This window comes from Ursus americanus, chromosome 34 (assembly GCF_024610735.1).
Source record: "Ursus americanus isolate L20-20 chromosome 34, mUrsAme1.1.p, whole genome shotgun sequence".
NCBI classification, from domain to species: Eukaryota; Metazoa; Chordata; class Mammalia; order Carnivora; family Ursidae; genus Ursus; species Ursus americanus.
Genome location: NC_142160.1, coordinates 4,276,088 through 4,298,856, shown reverse-complemented (window position 1 = coordinate 4,298,856; position 22,769 = coordinate 4,276,088). Strand labels below are relative to the sequence as shown.

At 43.9% G+C, this 22,769-nt stretch overlaps 1 protein-coding gene across 1 annotated transcript in view; it reads left to right on the top strand.

Annotated features, from left to right (window-relative positions):
* Positions 1-22,769, top strand: part of SPTLC1 (serine palmitoyltransferase long chain base subunit 1) — a 52,724-nt gene that overhangs the window by 10,915 nt on the left and 19,040 nt on the right. The window contains exons 4-7 of the mRNA XM_045772405.2: positions 5,164-5,257; positions 5,816-5,888; positions 12,310-12,442; positions 19,276-19,405. Coding sequence (XP_045628361.1) covers positions 5,164-5,257; positions 5,816-5,888; positions 12,310-12,442; positions 19,276-19,405 — 430 coding nt within the window. The remainder of the gene's footprint in view (positions 1-5,163; positions 5,258-5,815; positions 5,889-12,309; positions 12,443-19,275; positions 19,406-22,769) is intronic.

Here is a 22,769-nt window from a genome sequence, read left to right as displayed (position 1 = left end):
TTGGTTACTGTCATTTAGTAAGTGTCCATTTCTTCTTGCCATTTTTGAATGTATTGGCCTGAAGCAGTTTCTAGGACTCTGTGGAGCCTGCAGATGTACAACACACACCCTTACGTACAGACGTATCTGTACGCATCTGCGGGGTCGTGTTTCCCCTGCAGGCAGTGTTTGTGTGCATCCCCCTCTCTCACTCAGCTTTGCCGGGGGCTTGTCTCCTGACCCGACTCGGTTGAGGCTCCGTCTTCGTTTCTCCGCGTGGGGCCTTGTGGACACAGGTGCTGACCCTGTCCTCCATCCTACTCTGGTTGGCGCCCGCACAAGGCAGTGCTGGTGCTTTGCCCCTTGTCTCCTTTCATCCTCCCCCACCCCCGACTCAGCCGCCCCCCTGAAATACTGCCACTGAGCTTTCATGAGTCACTTGATGTCATATATTTCTTAATTATGAAAATAATACATTTTATTTTTATTTTATATTGTTAACCTTAAAAATAGTTATTTTTATCAACAAAAGTGGGTTTATTGGGGAGTAAATATTGCAGTTTGGGACCTGCAGGTTATGGCTAAACCATAGTCAAGTCCAGCAAACAACGGAGAAGAATGTTATTTTCTGGAGAAGGAGGAGGCTATTGAGAAGGGCTGTTTTAATGGAAGTTTATTGGAGAAAAGCAAGAGTCCAGGGCAGTGAGGGTTTCTCACTGGCCGAGCTGCAGGGCTGGTGGATCTCTTGTAGGAGACACAGTGTCTGTCTCTCCCGGTTGGGCCTGTAATTGTAGATTTCTTCCTCTGCAAGAGGCCTGTAATCCCCAGTTCTTCCTGGGACTGGCATGGAGCCCAGCTGCTCCCCCTTCCAGCCTCCCCTCCAGCACCCCAAGTCCACTTCAGTGCAGTTTCCCAGTACCTTTGGAACCACATCTTAATGGTTTATGAATGTATGTTTTTAATTTTGTGCTTCATTCTGATTTTTTGATTCACACTCATTTTTTTGAACATGTGTTTGAGTGCCCATTGTGTTCCAGGAATGTGCTGAGCACATACAGTAAGTCAAAATCTTAGTTCTTCTGGGACAGACAAACCAACAGTGAAATGAATAGAATGTTAGCTGGTGTTAAGTGATAATGAACAAATCTCAAAGCAGGGCAAACAGAAGATGTGGAGGGCTTGATGTATTTCTTGTTCATTCCTTCTGACTGCTACGTATGATTCCATTGTGTACTTAGCTGCTTTCCCCATAATGGATACCTAAGCTGCCCCCACTCCCCACTGCCGCACAACATCTGGTGATTACTGGCCCCTTGGGCAGCCGTGTGAGTCTCTCTGGAGCCAGGAGTGGGGTCTGACGTACACCTGTCTCATTTCCCTGTGGGGCTTCTCTACATGGTGACCCACCCATCTCTGCTCCCCTGAGTTAGTATACGGGGGTCCGGTTTCCCCACAGCCCTGTTTGGCAACATTGCTTTATTTTGTATTTGAGTAAGTGTCATTTCATCTGCTTAGTAGCTGCTGGGGTTTTCCCCTTCTGTGAATGCCTCTTCCTATCTTATACCTCTTTTTTTTTTCTTTTTTTTTTTTTTTAAAGATTTTTTTTTTTATTTATTTCTGTGACAGAGAGACAGCCAGCGCGAGAGGGAACACAGCAGGGGGAGTGGGAGAGGAAGAAGCAGGCTCCCAGCGGAGGAGCCCGATGTGGGACTCTATCCCGGAACGCCGGGATCACGCCCTGAGTCAAAGGCAGCCGCTTAATGACTGCGCTACCCAGGCGCCCCCTTTTTTTTTTCTTACCTGAATTCCCAGCCTGTTTTCTGATTAGCAAGAATCCCATGTACCACGTAGACTTTAATCTATGGTCCGTTTTCAATGTAGTACTCCATTATGCTAATTTCAAGACACACGTTCTTATTTTTCCTATTTTAAGATCTCTGAAACGGGGATGAATCTGTGGTTGCTGAGAGCCTTTGTCGGTGGGTGGGGTGTCCTTGCTTGTGTATCTGTGAACTTGGTCATGGCTGTGCTTACTGCCAGCGCTTCAGCTGAGTTGTGAATGCTGCTGGCAGGAAAATCAGGGGATGGCAGGAGAGAGCGCCAGACTCCTCTGAGCCAGAGAACAGAGGCTGCAGTGACTAAGGCTTTGAACATCCCTTTGTCATACTTCTGCCTGTGGATAATTACAGCATCAAAATTTGAAGCACGGGGGACACTAACCTGTCAGGTAACCTCGGAAATAATGGGGGAGCATCCTCCTAGATGACATGGGGTACTCCTCACAGCAGGGAGAATATTGTAGGAATACACATGCAATCTATGACTTACCAGCGGGGAGAAAACCTTCGGGACTCGGTTAAAGAGGTTAAGGATATGCTGACTGATTTATGTTTTCCCTTTTAGATGTACAGATGTGGTGTGACAGAAATCTGTGTCTAAGCATACCGAATAGAACTTCTCATTAAACGTAAACTCAAAAATCGTAAGATCACAAGAAAACATCATTACATTTTCATCAGCAGTGTTTTCTTGTTTTCCTTCCTTAGTGGTAGCTAAAAAAACAGCGATGGCATCTTAGATTCAGGGAAGTACAGTAAATATCATCCATCCGTTAACTCTGTCTGTGGTGTCGTCACTGAACTAAAATTCTTTTTTTTTTTTTTTTTAAGTAGGCTCCACACCCAGCATAGAGCCCAACACGGGGCCTGAACTCATAACTCTGAGATCAAGACCTGAGTTGAGATCAAGAGTCGATTCTTAACCGACTGAGCCACCCAGGTGCCCCAACCAAAATTCTTAATTTTGACTCTGATTCATCCATCTTGGTCTCACTCTGTGTGTGTGGGGAAATTTGTTCAGAAATCATTTCTACTCCAAGGTGTCACAAGGACATTCGTCCACGTTTTCTTTTGTTACATCTTCTAGGTTTTTAATAGGTCTAGAATTCACCTTTGTACATGTTTATCCAACTTTATTTTTCTCCATAGAAAAAGAAACATGTGTGTGATTTCGTAGTTTGTGGGGCAACTGCTGTCATTCGCCAGGTGTTTGGATACACACAGTTCTCTTGAATTCTAGAGTCTTTCATTGCTCTAGGTGCCTGCTCTCACACTGGTAGCCAACCCACTGTTAATGGGGTTCTGTAATCCTAGGCTCCTGGTAAAACACCGTTCTCCTTATTTCTAAGTTCACTTTGTAATTACTGACCCTCACTAATAGTGAGGTAGTGGTTTTTGGTTGGAAAGGGTTTCATTTTTCCTCCTTCTGGTCCTCTGATGCCTTGATTGTGGAGTCGTCTCTGGGTTGACTTTATTTGCTTCTGCGAGAGACTCTGAGGGGTCGTGTGCTCCAGCATTCTCGTGGTAAGTGACGGGTGTGACATCCCTGCAAGCCTGCGTGGAGCAAGGATGTGAACCTTCCATTTCTTACTAGAAACTGCTTTCTTCCCCTGCTCCAAGTGCCGACGGAAATGAGATCCCTGTATCCCTGCATCATGGTGCCTCTTGACAGCTTATCAGCTGTGGTCACGGGCATTGGGCGTACTTTCTCTTGATGATTTGATTTCTCAGCCTATTGGTTTTTGTAGAATGACCTTAACTTTTCCAGCAGCAACCTTTAGTATAACATTGTCTCCATAGGGGCTCTGTCTTTTCATTTCTTTGTGAGCGCCAGCACCTCTACACCAGGAGGATCGGGAAACGTAAGAAAGCCCGAGAAGTAGGAAACTAGATGACATGGTGGATTTGGAATCAGAGCAGGTGCTTGGGCCCTTGAGGCCAGAGGGAAGCGGGAAGGAATATTTAGAGAGCACCTCTTATGGACCAGGCACTTTTATAGCAATTACCCTGAGAGGGGGTTCTCTCCCGACTTCCTAGATTAAGAAGCAGAGACTCACAGAGGCCAGGGAGCCTCCCCGAGCTCCTGAAGCCAGGAGGAGCCGTGATGCTGGTGGAGGCTGTCTGCCTCACTGCAGCCCATGGTCTTTTCCCGGAGTCCTCCTGCCTTCTGTATGGGTCCACCTGCTTCTGGTGGTCATTCTCTTCCTTCCCGGGTTTCCCAGCGTCTTCTGTTTCTCGAACACCAGTTCTGTGAACACGTATTGAGAACAGGTTTCCCAGCCTTTTCTGGCCCCAGGGTGTCTTTCAGAGCAGCCCGTGTGCACAGCAGCACATGGGGACACGGGAAGCAGCTTCGTGCCACAGCCCTGTGCCGGGTGCTCTGATGGTTCCGTGCCACTCTTGTCATGGCTTCCTTCAGCTAGAAGAGGCTGGTCGTGACCAGTTGGCCTCACTAGCTCATGACCTGCAGTTTGGCCCCGTGTTTTTGAAGCCTGGCCTGTGGGAGTATTGTCAGCAGAGCACTTGGTGATCTCAAGAGCCCGTCTCCTCTCCCAGCCCAACTGAGACCTGTGCTCCTGGCCACGCTGTGTCTTTGTTTCTCCCCAGGGGCAGGGGAGGAATCCCTCTTACGTAGTATTCCAGCACTAACTGTAGAGCTTGGAAACGTAGCCCACTGATTTTTGTAGTGTCTTTCTATAGTTTACATGTATTTTTAAACTACTTAACAGTAAAGCCATATGTTTTTCTGCCCATTCTTGCTTTTGATCTTGATGTTTTTATATTTCCATCTTGTTTGTCTTATTCCATATTTTTTTCCCAAGGTATTTCATTTCATTTAGCTACTTCTTTCTTAATGAGTTTTAAAATCAAATAAGATTTGCCATTTATATGTGTTGGAATTATAGCTCACTTTTTTTTTAAGTACTACAAATTAGCCTGATTTGTAATACACCACTTTCTGATTTTACATTTTAAAAATAAGAGGGGCACCTGGGTGGCTCCGTCAGTTCAGTGGCTGACTCTTGATTAAGGCTCAGGTCACGGTTTCAGGGTCATGAGATCAAGCCCCATGGTGGGCTCCATGCTCAGTTCCAAGTCTGCTTGAGATTCTGTCTCTCCCTCTGCCTCTCCCCCGGTTTCCGTGCATACACTCACGGAAACATTTATTTCTCTAGAAATAAATAAATCTTTAAAATAATTAATCAGTTGTTAAAATAGAGAACTAGGTGTGCAACTAGGGTAGGGTAACACTTCTGTGTCTTGCGTGCCCCCAGGGTGATGTGACAATGTGTGCCCTGTAACGGGAATACTTGCTCAAGTACAACACTGTCCTCTCTTTCCCCAGCCCTCCCAGCCACAACATTGTGGTGAATGGAAAAAAATGTGTGAACTTTGCCTCATTTAATTTTCTGGGATTGTTGGATAACCCTCGGGTCAAGGTAAGTAGCACCTGTGCGGAAGACGGCACCATTACTTAAGAAGCTGGGCACGAGGGAAGAGACAAATGGAGAACATCAGAAAGGGCTCTCTCTGCTGGCCATTTGCCATGACTCCTCTTGGCAGAGCTGTGACGGGGGTTTCGACAAAGGGTGGGCAATCAGGGTGTCTGGTGTGGCTTAGTGACGGTGACATCCAGAAACCCATGGGAGCCAGCCCCAGGTAATAGTCAGAGGTGTGCCCAGGAAACTGCTTCGTCTCCTGTGAGGATTGTGAGCCAGTGAGCCGTTCTGAGGAAAGACTTCTGCCCAGAAATGGCAAAAATTATAAAGGCCTTGAGTTAACCACGTTTGGATAATCAAACCAATACAACTTTCCCACATTTTAAGTTCTGTCCCTAAATCTTTACATATGTTTGCTCTTTATATCCTGTTGTTAGAATTGCCATGGTTCTAAGAAAGGGAGGAACCTAGTTGGGGGAGGGAGGCGCTAAAGAATAGGAAATGTCAGTTTTGAACCTGAGAGATAAAGTATTAAGACCTGACGTTTCTCCCACAAAGGCAGCAGCTTTGGCGTCTCTCAAGAAGTATGGCGTGGGGACTTGTGGACCTAGAGGATTTTATGGCACGTTTGGTATGTTCCTGCTGTCTTTTTCAAACTAACTGCTTTTAAGGATTGATTCAATTGGATTTCAAAACTGCTTGGAAGAGATATCCTTGATGAGTTGTGATGTCGAGTGGGTGAGTGCTGTTTGTGTGAGCTGCCCTGGTCCGGGACTGGATGTCACTCATAGAGGAAAGGCCTTGCTGCCTCGGGGGCACCATGTCAGTAGGGCGGAGCCTGAGCTGCTGTTGTAGGCGCCCCAAGGGCGGTGGTATGAGGAGACCCGGTTTGTTTCTGTCGGGCATGACTGTTGGAAGGGGAAGGGGGAGTCCCATTGCAGGTGGCTCTGCTCTTCATAGTCATGGAACCTGGTTCCTCCCTGTCCACTTCAGGTACTAGTACTGAGGGCACCGTCCTTGTCCGCTAGGCTGCAGCCAGGTGGCAAGTGGGGGTCGGGGTGCAGGCTGCGTGGCTGCAGTACCCCTTGAGGCAGGCAGGGGGCATTGCACATCACTCTGCCCACATTCCATTGTGGAGCCCAGAACCTGGGTCAAGCCTCCCTCTGAGTGGGCTGGGAGATGGCTCCAGCTGGGCAGCCACCTCCTGCCAGAAGGAAGGCAAGAACAGATTGGGGGGGGCGGTGAAGGAGTGACGATTAGCTCTTTTCTTTCTGAAATGAAGAGGAAGGGTCATTGATTACCAGCTGCATATTAGGATGAGTGTGGTTTCAAACACTACAAAGTCCCTAACTCAGAGTCCTCAGAGAAAATGTTAAATCATTGTTCAAATGAATGTTACTGCAAATAACTTTCTGGCTTACACATGTCAGCATGGGGTGAAAATGGAGCCCAGGGAAGTCTTTTTGTCTTCTCTTGCATTGCCATCTTTAGGCCTTTGTGTTTTGCTTAAATAGTTAAGGTGCTTTTATTTAAGGGAGCACCTTTCTTTAGTCCTTAGCTAGCTTAGTAAATTATTTGTATTGGAAACAGACAACAGAGTAGGCGTCTATGCATTTTTAAGGTGTAAAGGATCTGAAATATCTTGTGTTCCAGCATCCCAGCCATTCAGAAGCGGCGTAGAAAGTTCAGACACGTTACATGACTTTCTCACAGTCACACAGCTCATTAATTTCAGTCCTATGACTAGAAACCAAGTATCCTGACTGCCAGTCTTTATGGCAAGATCAAAGACTTACAGAGCGCCGATCAGTCTCCCTCTTTGCCCCAGTGTAAAGCAAACATGGGTTGTTTGCTTGATTTTTATTGGTAAGGAATTATTTCCTAGATATGTAGTATTAGAAAGCTAGGAAAGGCATTTTTTATGGGTTGTTCATTGTAATCTGATCAACAGGACTTTCTATGATTTGCTTGCTGGGGTTAAAAAAATTACTTTCTTAAAAGCTTTTCTTTCTAGGGGATTTTATTTGCATGTGTGGCCTTGGCTTCTGCTTGGGAATTAATTTGAGAAAACAGATAGCAGATTTATTGCTAAATCAAGTCGTGAAAAAGAAAGGCTTCAGCTCTTCAAAACCAGTTTTCCCAGAGCTGGTAAAAGAGCCCAGTCAGCTTTCTGTTTGGATTACCTGGAATGTAATATGCAGTAATAGGTGGGTGTGCTTCCAGACATGAGGTCTTCAGTGAATGGTTTTTAAGTTAATATTCTTGATCGAATAATTCAGCCCATGATAAAAGCTTCGGAAGGTTTTATAGAGAGTGAAAATTGTCTCCTCCCCCACCATTATCCCACACCTCCCCCCAAAAAAGACAGCTACTATCAGTAGTTCCTTGTTAATTCTTCCAGAGACTTTTTCCAGCAAATGCAAACCACTTCCATACATACATTTTCCCTCTATTTTTACAAAAATGGTAACATAGCCTGCATGTGTTCTGTGCCTTGCTGTTCCAGTGAGTTTGTTTGAAATTTAAATTGGATTTGGATTTTCAGGGGTCTTAAGCAGACTCCTTGCTGAGCACAGAGCCTGACGTGGGGCTCGATCTCATGACCCTGAGTTCATGACTTGAGCCGAAATCAAAAGCAGATGCTCAACCGACTGAGCCACCCATGGCCCCCCAAAAGGTTATTTTTAATTTTCCTGGAAGGAACACATTCAGGCATCTATTTTCAAAGATGAAAATACTTCCTTGTTTAGCTCTTTTCTCAACTTTTCAAGAACGAATGTAAATCACTAGTAAAAGTAAATTTCCTTTTTAAAACGTTCTTTTTATTATTTCACAGTAACATATTAGATGACATTACGTGATTAATACAGAAAAAAAATCAAACAACAGTTGAGTTAAAATTCGTCTAGCTTCTTAGGCTGGATGTTCTCTTGCCTTTGGTAAGTAGAACACTACAAGTTCTTCTGATAATCATATAAGGACCATATGATTAGGAGTTTTTCCACCTTCTCATTTTATTGTTTGAATGTGTGTTTGAGAACGGAGCGAGTGGATTTGTCAGGTTAGAGAGCGTACTTTCCTCTAGAGCTAACGGGTCCCATGTGCTTTGATACTATCTCTTTTCCAGCTTCTTTGTTTTCTTTGACTATGTTCAGATCTCTTTTGCTTGAGGTTTATCACTGGTTCCCCAGGATCTGCTTTGCATATACAATGCCTACTTGACTCTTTGTTCTAAACTAAATCAGGATATAGTCAGTGGCAGGATTTCATGGTGAGGGATGGTGGCGTTTAATTGTGTTCAGGAACCATTAGTAAACAAGTAAATTGTTCAGTTGTTTATTTTTCAAAATATATTCTTTCTTTATTTTAGAGCAGTCAACTGAATCATGACTGCATGTTTTATTAGAAAGAATATTTGGTCATAAAGTTCCTCGATCTGCCACTTCTTTCTACCAACCAGCCATGGGATTGTTTTTGCAGTGTAGGAGGGGAAGAGGCTTTGTTTGCACAGCTTAGAACATTTTGGCAAGAATCACATAAGATGCTGCACATAAAACATTTTGGAAAACATTCGGCCCTGTATTTATGTTCTAACGAGTGCATAAGTGATACTATTTGTACTTTTAAGAAAAGTTGTCCAAGTCTCAAGGGATTAAAAAGAAAACAGTATATAACACAAAATGTAGAAGCCTTAAGAAAAAATGTAGTTGGTTGTTTTTAAACTGTTCTAAAGTTGACTATTTTATAGTCTTTCCTTTGGAAGACAACCAAGAAAATGGAAATACCTCTTAGCAGAGTAAAAGAGGAGACATTATATAAGTGGGAAGCTGAGTGAACAAATTACTATAACATGAAGTTCTTAAATATCTGGGATTTGGACAACTTAATTAGAAAATAGTATAAATGCTTTTTTCCTTTTAAAAGAAAACCTTTTCTTTTATTTCATAAATATTGATTTAATTGTACAAGCACTTAAACGGTGTATTGGTTTTTCCACGCCGGGCGTTACTCTGAGTGTTTCATAGGCATTAACTTGTCGTTCTGGTAACAATCTTTTGAGGCAGGTCTGTTACCTGTTTGACAGAGGAAGGACCTGAGAGGCACTGAGCAGTTTCAAGCCTGCCCTGGGTCCACACCCGGTGAGGCAGGAGGCCAAATCTGGAACCCCCTGCAATGACTGCCATGGCCAGGCCCCACCCTGGGTGCCAGACATCCTGTACTGGCCTTGAATTCCTTTTCTTAGGTTCTGGTTAGGGAGCAGATGCAAGAAAGGGCAGCGAGCGCTGGGAGGGACACAGAGGCTTTCTGGGCACTTCCTCCGTGGCCTCTTCCCTACAGTGTTTGTTCCTACCAGGAATCAGAGGATGTCGTGCTTTGCTGGCACTCCTTGCAAATCTGTAGCAACAGTTGGTGGAATGGGTCATCTGCACAGAAGAGAGACATGAGGAGAACATGGCCTGGCACTTTCCCTGTTTGCTGCCTCCCCCTCCCTTGGGGTGAGAGTTTTTTCATTCCGTAGAGTAGCTCTCACACATCCAGAGAAGTTAGGCAGAGCTCCGTATCTGCCTGTCACAAAACCTGCTTTGCAAGGCTGCCATCAGCTCAAACCCAGTGTCTTCAGGTACCAGGAGAAAAAAGCCAGTCTTTGTTAAACTGTTGGGAAAGGCAAGAATCAGTAAGTCACGGACTTACTGTAGATTCTTTTTAACCACCTTATGGCAGTGATATAAAAACAGTTGTGAGTATGTACAACGATGAGAATGTTTCTAACATGCAATTTTCATCAACTGGGTAACTAACGCTAAAGCCCTGAAATTAAGCCAGGATTGTTTTACTTTCTCATCGCTCATCAGTGAAAAAAATGAGTCCTTTAAAGTGGAGCCTACAGAATGATTTAAAATCCTTTTTGTATTTAACAAAAATAGTTTGTGCTCATAGCATGTTTTTTGTTTCTGTACTGGAGGAGAGCAGGTCTGGGGCTCGGATTGTCCGTTGCTAGCTGAATTATGGAGATTTGGGGTAGATAGTCCCAATGTAGAGGCCACATTGTCATTTGTAGGAAGGGTACCTGCCCTCATTCTGATCAGAAGTGGGGGTGACAGGGACTTGCCTGTAGGCAGGGTGCACAGAGCACTCTAAGGAAGAGGCTGGTGCTCCTTGCTCAGCGTGGGAGGTGCTCGGTTCTCCGGTGTGTGGCCGCTTTCCTCATTCTCATCCGATTTTCCCCGAAACCTTTCACTAGCAGCATATAGCAGAGGGGGGACAGTCAGGGTCAGGGTAGTGTCCTCTGTGCTGGTGATGTCACAGATCTAACGCTTGAAGACCTAAGCACCCCTTTGATACCATTTTGATCAAATGGGATATAGTCGTCTTAACTTTGTTACTATAAAATCCCACACTTATTTAATGTCGATGTCATTCTGTACAATGACTAAGACCTTCTGGAAATGGAATCAAATGGCACTTCATGTGCTTTTCGTAGTAGACGATGTTGGTGTACGTTCTAACTGTAAGTAGGAAGAAGCATGTTTGGTCTTTGTGCATACACGTCTTGGAGGAATTGTGAAAATGAACTGTTTATCCCATTCCAATCAAATAATAATAAAAGAATGGACTTCTTAAAAATATATTTGAAAAAGTAATTAGATGAGGGGAGTCCATTAATGTTCTCAGTTAGTTCATTTATTAATCAAACATGCAGTGACTATCACATAGACAGGTAGTCTGAAGTCCGATAAGCACAGAGTCAGGGAGAAAGACCAGGTTTGTGCCACCTGACAAAGCGACACAGCTGAGAGAAGCAGATAGCAGCTGACATAGGAGAACTCCAGAGCTCCGAGCCCAGAGGAAGGGACGAGGCCAAGTCGCGCCTTCGGTCTACTGGCCTGAAGTACCTCAGTCCGTTCTACACTCAGACACATGCATGGTGATTTCTGACCGAAGACTGAGAGCACTCAGTTGTGAACTAGCCACCGAGTGAGAGATGGCAGGGTGCAGGTGCCCTAAGCTCAACCCCAGTTTGATGGCAAGGACCGATAGTGAGGAATCCGAAAATTGAGCAGCAATACCCAGAAAATAAACTAAAGCCCACTTTATGTATACGCTTACCTGACCCTTGACAGGGCATGTGGCAGAACCCTGATTTGTTGTTCAAGCCTGGGTCCTGGTGTAGTTAAGAGAGCTAGAGGAAGTTTTAAAAGTCCTCTTCTCTCATGGGTAATGCCTCGTTTTAAGGCCACTTTGAAGTTTTCAGTTTCAAAACTGGTCCGTGCACTGTTTATTCTAGATATTGCTGGGCCCTCCATGCCAGGGCATGCAGACTCGTGCTGAGCCTGGGAAGGTGAACGGTAGTAAGGAACCACGATAGGAGAAGGAGAGGTACCTGGTTAACAGGCGCAATCCATTCCTGCTGTTACGTCAACATTCTTCTCAAGGGGCTTCTGTAAAATACTGCATTTCTCTTTGTACTATTCATTTGAAGTCGCCACTGCACTTAAGAAATTCAGACAGAAAAGTCAGTGCTGCCGAGCGAGAGCAGGTGCACAGGGCATATAGGTACAGCTGTCAGAGAAGGGAGCACTGTCTTGATGCAGAGCATGTGGGGTTCTTTTACTCTTCTTTTTCTTTCCTTTTAAAAGTTGGTTAACAGTTGTCTTAATGTCTGGTGTGGTACTTTCTGCTAAAATGCAAAAAGCCTTTAATAAATTAATGTGTCACACGTCGGTAAAGCCCCGGTGTGGTTGGTTGAGGGAAGTTAAAGCAGGTAAAGTCACTGGGCCTTGTATTGCCGTGCTAGACTGCTGTAGAAGCCAAACCCAGAACTGGAGCTGCCCCACTAACACACTGTAGGGACAGAGGAGTAGCGATTCCATTCACAGGTGTTAGAAATTGTTTTGGCTGGGAATTATCTACACTGATCTCATATAAATTATAACTCAAAAAAATTTCATTTTGGCCATAAAGTGACAGTATTACTAACTAAACTTCTTACATTATTTTCTTTATTCTTAAAGAATTAGAAGATGTTTTAACCATTTAACATCTTATTATAGATGTGCACTTGGATTTGGAAGACCGCCTGGCAAAATTTATGAAGACAGAAGAAGCCATTATCTACTCATACGGATTTGCCACCATAGCCAGTGCTATTCCTGCTTATTCTAAGAGAGGGGACATTGTGTTTGTGTGAGTAGCTTTACTGTGTTTCTAGTCAAAATTCCTTTGGAGATAATGGTGATCTTCCTGGAGAATTCCTTTGTTAGAGGTTTTCTGCCTTAGGTAATACTGACTTGCTGTTTAAAGAAATACATGAAGTAGCTGTGCAGCATTGATGAGACCGTCACTAGAAGGATGCCTAAAACATTTTTTTTTGTTATTGATTGGTTTTATTTGTTGATGTCGGGAAAGCCAAACTTACCCTGGGTGAGGCCCATTATCTCCCTTCCCTCTGCAGTTCTGTGACAGTGTAGTGTCCTCGAGAGTCCATGGTCACCGCCCACGCAGTCGCTCAGACTGCCTGGTGGAGTCTTCCATTGCTCACCACCCCACCCCGAGTCCTGGTCTCTGCTGACGGTGCTTTCTGGCTTGCTGGGATCTTAGAAGCCACGAGCAAATCCGCACACTCGAGCACACGCGCACTAGCTGTGTGGCGTTGGCCGCTCTTCGGAGAGGAAGAGCGGAGAGCTCTCCTACCCGACCCCTGCTCACCCTGCTCACCCTGCACGTGTATCGCCTCTGCAGGGAAGCCCTCCTTAACCTCTCAGACCAAGCGGAGAGCTCTGCCGCATGTGGAGAAAACCTCACAGCCAGAGGAATCCATGATCACGTGGGTGCTCAGGCTGCCTGTCAGAGTCCCTCTGCTTCTCAGGCCTCCTGTACACGCAAGTGCGCACGCCCATACACCTGCACACACGCCACAGAGCCCCTCTGTTCTCTGCTCATCTTGCCTCCCACTCACTGTGCTCTTCCTTCGTGGCGCTTTCCTCGGTTTATACGAGCATGTTGCCTAGGAGAGCATTTGCCATCCGGCTGTGCTCAGTGCACGCCAGCCCAGTGAATAAACGAACAGAGATTGGCCCTTAGAACAGGGGTCCGAGCGACAGGCCTTCAGAGTCCAGTCTCACTGGCGGGCTCCTGCCGGTGCAGCAAACTCAAGCTCACGCCACAGCACCGGCTCTGCCTGGGCTTCGCGGGGTGGGGGGGGGGGTGCGTGTGCTCCCGTGCTTCCCCACAGCCCCGCAGCAGCCTGGGAGCACCAACACACGGCCTGCACTGGACTTGTTTGCTTCCTTTGTCGGATCACGAGCACAGTATTGTCTTCTCCGTTTTAACTGCCGGGAAGCCTGGGCCACACTCACTCCCGCATGCTGTTCACTGCATCTAAGAGCTTCTGTCGCTGTTCAGTTAGGCAGCTTAATTATTCTCTGACGCATAATTTTAAATATTCTGCCCGGAATTCATTCAGAGGTAGGAACACCAGAGGTAATGATGGTGTTTAGTAAATTGTTTGATAAATTCATTAGGCCTAGAAAGTATGTCCAGGGCTAAATTTCTTCCTTTTAGTAGATAGTAGTAAGCTTTGCCAGCAGTAGTCTCGGCACAGTGGGTGCTCATGTGCTAAGTCTGTCGCTGTTTATGACAAGTCAGAGATTCTGTGTGCCCTTTGCCTAGTCTCCCCCAGTGGTTACTTCATAGCTGGGATATGGACTTGGATAAAGTCAGGATACAGAACATTTCCATCACCACAAGGATCCCTCGGGTTGCCACACCCATGGTCGACCCCCCCCCCCCCACTCCTTATGCCCTAGCAACCACTATCTGGTCTTCTTTTTCGTAATGTTGTCATTTCAGGAGGGTTAATACAAGTGCAGTCATGCAGTGAGGAATATTTGGGGATTCACTTTTTTCACTCAGCATTAATTCTCTGGAGATCCATGCATGTGTAGATCGGGGATTCACTCCTTTTGATTGCTGGGTCATATTTCATGGTACGGAAGCACCACTCTTGGTTGAACCACTCACCTCTGAAGGACATCTGCGTTGTTTCCAGTTCGGGGCTATAACAAATAAAGCTGCTGTGAACATTTATGTACAGGTTTTCTCTAAAACTAACTTTTCATTTCTGTGGGATGTATGCCAAGGAGTATAGTTGCTAGGTCATATGGCGTTGCATAGTTTTTTAAGAAATTGCCAAACTGGTTTCCCAGAGTGGCCGTACCAGTTTACATCCCCATAAATAGTGTATAAGTGATGTAGTTTCTTGACATCCTCAGAAGCATTTGGTGTTGTCATTTCTTTTTAAATTTTAGCTATTCTGATGGTGTGTAAAGATATCTTCTTGTGATTTTAATTTATATTTCCCTGAAGGCAAATGATGTTTACATTTTTTGGGCTTTGGTCTTGGCATCAGGAGACCACTCCGTAAAATCTGTTGGGATTCCCTCTTGTATTTTCTGGAGAAGTTGTGTAAAATTATTGTTAGTTCCTTAAATGTTTGGTAGAATTCTCCGGGAAAGCCAACTGGGCCTGGAGATTTATTTTTTGGAAGTATTTTAATTATGGATTCAATTTCCTTAGTACTTAGAAGGCTGGTCAAATTATCAGTGTCATATTAATGAGTTAAGATGGTTTGTGTTTTTCGAGGAATTGGTTCATTTCTTCTCAGTTGTCAAGCTTCTGTATGTTGTGTTCTTTATATTTCCTTATTCTTCTAATGTCTGCAGAGCCTGAAGTGATAACACGTTTCATTTCTGTCCGGTAATCTGTCTACTCTCCTTCTGGTCAGTTTTGCTAAGGTGGTCAATTTTATTTATCTTTTCAAAGAATCAGCTATTTGTTTCATTGATTGTTCTCCATTCTGTTTTTGTTTTCAGTCCTGTCACTTTCTGGTATTATTTCCTGCCTTTTGCTCTTTCTTGGTTTCTTTTTGCTCTTCTTTTTCTAGATCCTTTAGTTGGGAATTTTGATTGTTGATTTGAGACTTTTCCTCTTTTCTAATGTGTTAGTGCTGTGCTGTGCAGTACTTACACGTTCACACCTTGATCTGTTTATTTTCATTGTTTGGTATATTTTCTTTTCCTTTAGACTCTCTTTGACCCACAAATTATTTAAAAGTGTGTTTAATTTCCAAGTATTGGGAGATTTTAAATTTGTTGCAGTTTGTGTCATGGCTCATGCTGTGGACTATGTTGGAATAGTTCTCTAGGCGCGTGAAAAAGAGTATTCGGCCATTGCTCAGTTGACTTTTATAAGTGACAATTAGATCTTCTTAGTTGATGGTGGTGTTGAGGTCTAATCTACCCTTGCTAATTTCCTGTCTTGTAGTCCTACAGTTACTGTAATTGTGATTTATCTGTTTTTCCTTTCATTTATCTCAATTTTCCTTCTCACCTTTTGTAGCTCTATTGTTTGGTGCATATTTTCTTGGTTAGTTGATCATATCACTATATAATGTTCTTCTCCATCTCTGGTCATTTTCTTTGTTCCAAAGTCTCTATCAGATTTTATTTATTTTATTTATTTATTTATTTATTTAAAGATTTTATTTATTTGACAGAGAGAGACACAGCGAGAGAGGAAACACAAGCAGGGGGAGTGGGAGAGGGAGAAGCAGGCTTCCCACTGAGCAGGGAGCCTGATGCAGGGCTTAATCCTAGGATCCTGGGATCATGACCTGAGCTGAAGGCAGACGCTTAATGACTGAGCCACCCAGGCACCCCTACTTTATCAGATTTTAACACAGGCACTTCTGTTTTCTCTTAATGAATGTTTTCATGCTGTATTTATTGCATATATTACATATACATTCACTACTATATTATTTTATATCTTACTGTATATTTTCTTATATTGTTGGGCCATGTTTAATCCATTCTGCCAATCTTTGTCTTTAAATTGTATATTTTGGCCATTTACATTTAAAGTAATTATTGGGGAGATGCCTGGGTGGCTCAGTCGGTTAAGTGTCTGCCTTCGGCTCAGGTCATGATCCCAGCGTCTTGGGATGGAGTCCCACGTCAGACTCCTTGCTCAGCAGGGAGCCTGCTTCTCCCTCCGCCTGCCACTCCCACTGCTTGTGCGTGCTCTCTCTCTCTCTGACAAATAAATAAATAAAATCTTTAAAATAAAAAATAAATAAAGTAATTATTGGGTGTGTGAGGGCATTTTATTTTTTGTTTCTTATTTGTTATCTTTTTTTTCTGTTTCCTTTTTCCTCCCTTTCTGGGAGTTAAGTGAACGTGTTTTAGAATTCCATTTTTACTTATCTGTGGTGTTTTTGAGTGTTTCTCATTGCATAGTTTTGTTTGTTTGTTTTTAGTCATTGCTCTAAATATGACATTATGTATACACTTAAGTTTTCGCATTCTGCTGGTCTTGTCATTTTACCAAGTCAGGTAGAGAAGCCTTTACCTTCTTTTACATTTCTGTTCTCTCCTTGTTTATAATTATTTTAAGTACTTCCTGCACATACATTGAAAACCCCATCAGACAGTGTTATAATTTTTACTTAAATCATCCAAAATAGGAGCGCCTGGGTGGCTCAGTCATTAAGCATCTGCCTTCGGCTCAGGTCATGATCCCAGGGTCCTGGGATCGAGCCCTGCATCGGGCTCCCTGCTCGGCGGGAAGCCTGCTTCTCCTTCTCCCACTCCCCCTGCTTGTGTTCCCTCTCTCGCTGGCTATCTCTGTCAAATAAATAAAATCTTAAAAAAACAAAAAACATCCAAAATAATTAAGAAAACTCGGGAAGATAAGAAAAGCCTAGTGTGTTTGTTCATACTTTTTACTTACTGTGTTCTTACTTCCTTTCTGATAATCTAATATTCTTTCTTTTGTTTTCTTTACGTATTTTTTTCTGTGTAGAGAACTTCCTTTAGCCATTCCTTTTCCCCCGGTCTGTTGGGGTCGTCTTCTTTTGGGTTTCCTTTAGCTGAGAATGGTTTGGTTTCTTCCCCTCTACTCCTAAAGGATCTTTTTGCTTGTTCTAGAATTCTTGGTTGAGAGTTCTCTTCTTCCAAGTATTTGGAATATATTATAACACTTTCTGATCTCCATGGTTTCTGATGAGAAATCAGTTATTCATATATTTTTCTCTTCTGTGTAAGGTGTAATTTTAGTGGGGCTGCTGTCCCAGATTTTTTCGTTATCAGCAGCTTTACCGTGATTTTGGTGTATATTTGTTTGGGTGTACCTGTATGTGAATTTCACTCAGCTTCTTTATCGGTTTCAGCTTCTTACAAAATTCGAGGTGTTTCAGCCCTTTTCTCTTTGAGTACCTTTTCAGCCCAGCCATCTCTCTTGTCCTTCAGGACTCAGTTGAGGCCAGCGTGGCATCTTTTGTTGTAGTTCCACAGGTCCCTGCAGCTCTGTTCCTTTGCCGTGTGTTTCTCTCTGGTTTATATTGCCTAGTTTCTGTTGTTAGGTCTGTCAATTCTCCGAGTCTTTCCTCCGTCCCGCCCAGCCTGCTGCTCAGCCCATCCGCTGTACTTTTTTTCGTGGTCATTGTGTTTTTCAGTTTTAGTTTCCCCGTGGGATTCTTTGTCTCCTGTTTCTTTGCTGAGGCTTTCTTTTTTTTCCCCTTGTTCCAAGCATGTTCATAAACGCTCATTGAAATATTTTTATCATGACTGCTCTAAAAATAATTTTCAGATAACTCTGACATCTGTCAGCTCAATATTGGCATTTGTTGATTATTTTCTTTCATTCCGTTGATATCTTTCTGGTTCGTGGTTCATGATAATATTTGAAATTGGGACATTTTCATATTCTGCTGTTATAGTTTATGCTTTATTTAAACCTTATGTTTTAGTCGGTTTTCTCTGTCACTCTTCCATTCGGGGCAGGGGGGCACTGCTGCCTCATTACTTCCAGGTAGAGGTACAAGGCCAGGGTCCCCCTTCTGCCTCCACTGACGTCAGGGTGGGGGTGTTTTCTTTTCCACTGGTGTTAACGACAGTCCTACTCTCCCTGAGCCTCCTCTGACACAGCCCGAGCCAAGAAAAGGAGGGTGCCCCTCCCTGCAGGGGAGTGGAGGTTAGGGCTGTCCACATGGTCTTCACGGACACCACAAAGAGGCCACTTGTTCCCATCCCGTGGAGATAAAACTCCTGGCTGCCTTCTCTGATGCCGCCGTTGTTGGCGTGCTTCTTAGCTTTGTGAGGGTCAGGATCTAGCTACCCCTCAGCCCTCGCTGGTGTGGAGGCGATGGGTCCAGGTTTTTCTGTGGTTTGGCTGCAGTCGAGTCATTTCTACTTGCTGGGCTGCCCCCTTTCCTTCCCTTTGGCTACAAAGAGCAGGCTTCTGTGAGCTTTTTTGGCCATGCCCCTTGGCACTTCGAGTTGGCCAGCTTCATCAGCTCCAAGTCAGGGAAGTCCACGAGACGTCATTTCGTAGGTCCTCAGCCAGCCTGTCATTTCTCTCCACTTTTCAGTGTCTTCTTATGTTTGTTTCACATGGAACATCCAAAGTTTGGGGTTGTACTTAGAAAAAACAGGGAAAATAAGACCATTCCATCTTTGCAGAAGAAGTCTTGGGTATACTTTTAAATAGTACATCTTAACTTCAAAAACATATTCCCTCCCTAACTAACTCAGTTTAGAAGATCTTACTGAAGTTTCATCGGCAAGAACCAGAGTCAACAGTCAGTAGTACTTGTCATGGCCAAGTAGTGGCAGAGTGTGTGCCGGTCAAATCCGAGACGCCACCGAGGGTGAGCTTATCGGCGTCGTGCGTGTTTCTTGAAAAGAGGATTGCTGTGGGTGAGCGGACGTGCATGCTGACCTCTGAGAGGGTGAGATGCGGCAGGGGAGTGCTTCGTGCAGCAGAATCAACATGGTAGCTCTGTGAAAAGCACATGCAGAGGGAAGTGCAAACGGTGTGTAAGCCGTCAGATGTGTTCTATTGATTTGCCGTGTTAACAAGGGGATGTTGATCAGCTTACAAAAAGCAAGCATTCCTTTTCTGAGAATGTTGACAAGGCCTTTTAAAACCCCAATTTGGTGCGTCTCTCTTCCTTGCAGAGATAGAGCTGCCTGCTTTGCCATTCAGAAAGGATTACAGGCATCACGTAGTGACATTAAGTTGTTTCAGCATAATGATATGGCTGACCTGGAGCGCCTACTGAAAGAACAAGAGATGGAAGATCAAAAGGTATGATTCTTTTGAAGAGAATTATACAGTTCTTTTGTACTTGCTAACCAGCTAAATTATATATGAAATGGTAATTTGTCATGAAAACTTGCCTGCGGATCACATTTGGATATGAAGTGAGGGCATCCCTGCTTATTAAATGCACTCCGTGTTGGAGAGCCAGGTCTGATTGTAATTGCTCATCGTTGCCGTAATTGCATACGGCAGCTTTGGGGGAAGGTAACGCAGGCAGCTTTCTGAAAGAGAAAAATGGTGTGCGTGTTGGGGGGCTGGGGGTGTACTCACCACTCTCCAGAAATAACACCAGAGCGCATTAGTGTGGTGACAGGATATACCTTGTGGATTCAAGACAAGTTTATTTATGTCAGAATAAATCACGTATCAATTAACTGGAAGGAACAGTGGCAGCAGATCTTAATGTATGAGTTTATGAACAAAGTGACTCTGTCCCTCCGAGCAGCTGCTGTCTGTGGGCAACAGTGACCCCAGCCTGATTTTCTTCCCGAGCACCTGTACCTGCATCCCTGAGGGGTGGGGAGTGGGGGGCCCCAGCTCCTCGGTGTTCTGGTGAGAGAGTGCAGCGGAGGAAAGGTGCCGAGAGCATCACTGGGCTTGTACTTGTTGACTGACCACGCGGGTGGAAAAGGCAGTTCTGACTGTTGCGTGTGGGCCTGTACAAACCTGGGCACTACATCCTTCGTCGCAAACACCACTTGCAAGAGGGCTTTCCCAGTGCAACTCATTCATTACCAGAGTCACTGACGAAAAATGCTCATCATGGTCCTTAATTTTGTAATTTTTATTCTTCCAGATACATGCATTATTTGTTTAAGATTCTGTTCTCTTTACTTAGGTGACAGCCCAAGAGCAGCACTTAGAATACACACTTTCTCATGATGAATATGCAGAGACTCTCACTGTTTGACGCTACATGTGCTGTAGGCCAGTGTTACGCAGTCTTATCGTTTAGAAAAATCTGTCGGGAAAATCTTAAAATTGACACCATTCCACTGAGGAATTTCTTTTGACAGATTGTAAAAAGATGTCCCATATTCTGATTCAGTGATAGAATCTACCAGATTGGAGAAGGCAGACTTGACAGTGTGACCAATGAACCAGTCTTCCGTAGAGTTTATTTTCCCAAGGGAGTTTGTGCGGATTTGGAAGATAGGTTGTGTGTGTGTGTGTGCGTGCGTGCATGTTTTATGAGATTTATAATCTGTAGAACTTTTTTTATGAACAATGAGAAAATTATCTTAAATTTATTTCCATTTTATAGTTTTTACCTTTTTACTAATTAATTTATACCACATTTTCTTGGTAGGGGTAGGTTTTCTAAATAACCTTACACTTTGGTTTTTGGAAATCATTTTTTTTCAATTTCTATTTCCAAGTAAATACTAAATGCCCAGCGTTTTAATATTTTCTACTTAGACACTTACCTTTTATTTGAAAGTGAATTAAAATATGCGGTTTCATCCAGGTTTGGAACAAATTTTTTGGTGTCAGTTTTTTCATTTTCTTTCATATAAGGTTCTCTTGTTCCATACTAATTTTTCTTTTAAAAAAGGACAGTAGGGGGGGTACCTAGTGGCTCAGTTGGTTAAGCATCTGCCTTCTGTTCAGGTCATGATCTCAGGATCATGGGATTGAGCACTGTGTTGGGCTCCCTGCTCAGCGGGGAGTCTGCTTCTCCCTCTGTCTGCCCCTCCCCCTGCATGCGCTCTCTCTTTCTCTGACAAAATCTTTTAAAAAAATAAATAAAAAAGGACAGTAGGTAAAAACAGCAGTTCTTGGAAGAAATACCAATAAATGTGAGCAAGTGAAAAATACTTGGGCCTCCCTAAGAATTGGTGAAATTAGGCAAGGGGGTTTCACCTGTCTGATGAGGGAACATTTTTCACAGTAATAACCGGTGCCAGCACTGATCTGTGTACGAAACAGGCCCTCCTGTAACTTTGGGGAGAGTGCCAATTGGCACAGCCTTTCTAGAGGGTGAATGGGCAAAGATATTCCCGAATTCTGACATGTCTATACCCTTGTATCTGGGGTGCTGTCTTTAGGAGAGAATCAGAAGTGATGTTAAAGACTAGAAGATGGTCACAATGTGGTGTAAAAGAGGGAAACAGCCTACATCCAGCATTGGGGGAATAGTTACTGTATGGTATATCCACAGGTAGAATAGTGTATCTCCTTTGAAATCATGTTTCCAGTAATTATTAATCAAAATAATTTTTTTAAACTCAGGTTCTAACACTATTGCAGTAAAATCCTGATTTGAGCAAAGTCATTTATAAAGATACGTATTTACAAGAAAGACAGCAGTTATCAATGAGAATTGTAACTAGCTAATCTGTTTAAAAAATTTGTGTACTTTCCCATTTCCCAAAATTCCTACGTTGAATATTTTTTAAGTCTTAATAAAAATACTTCATTTTGGAAAGGTAGGGACAGGCTCACCTCTCCTCGCTTCCTCACCCGTGACCCCCAGCACACCCATGGCAATCGGGTTTGGGTTAAGAACAGTAAAGATGGCCAAGCACACTCAGTGGCATGTACTTCTGCATACTTCAACACTTTTCTGAGTGTCACAGCTGTGGGTTCTAGAATGTCCCTGATGAGAAGCCCAGAGGCAAGAAACTTTTGAGTAGGAAGATGGTGCCAACTCTACCTATGGACCTCAGTGTTTTTTCAGCCTTGCACGCCTAAAGCATCTACAGATTGACTAGTGTGAATGGTGTATTATTTGTGACTTGCCATCAGTGGGGTGCAGGAAGGTTGTGTGTTGTTTGAAATAGCCCTTCCACCTCCACCTCAGGCATGCCTGGATGAGGTCATGATTGAGTTTTACTTGACCCAGTAGTTAGGAAGGAGAGGATTGTATCTGCTCTTTGGTAGATGAAGGAGAGCAGGGTATGTCTGTTTAACTTTTTATCATAGAAAATCTCCGGTGCATCCCAAGAAGGTACAGTAGTACAAGAAGCCTCCACACCCTTCTCCCAGCTTTGTTACCAACATTCTGCCATTCTCGTGTCATCTGAGCCTCTGCCAAACTCCCTCCCTGTCTCTGTGATGATTGCCATCATCAGTGTGGTTCTTTCTGTAGACACTGAAGTGAAAACATCCTAGCCATGCGTTTTGCGCAATGGATAAGCCAGGTATCACGGCCCCTTGTGACCTAAAATGTGCCCATCTCCCCAGAAATTTCCCTTGGGCTCCTTCTCAGTCGTTCTGGATTTGGAGGGTTTTGTTTGTGTTTCAGTATTCTCAGAGCACCTAAATTGTGTGCACACATGCATGTGGTCACCTAGCTGATGGTGTGAACAGAAAAACCTGAGAGAAGAATGCACTGTTCTTCATCTCA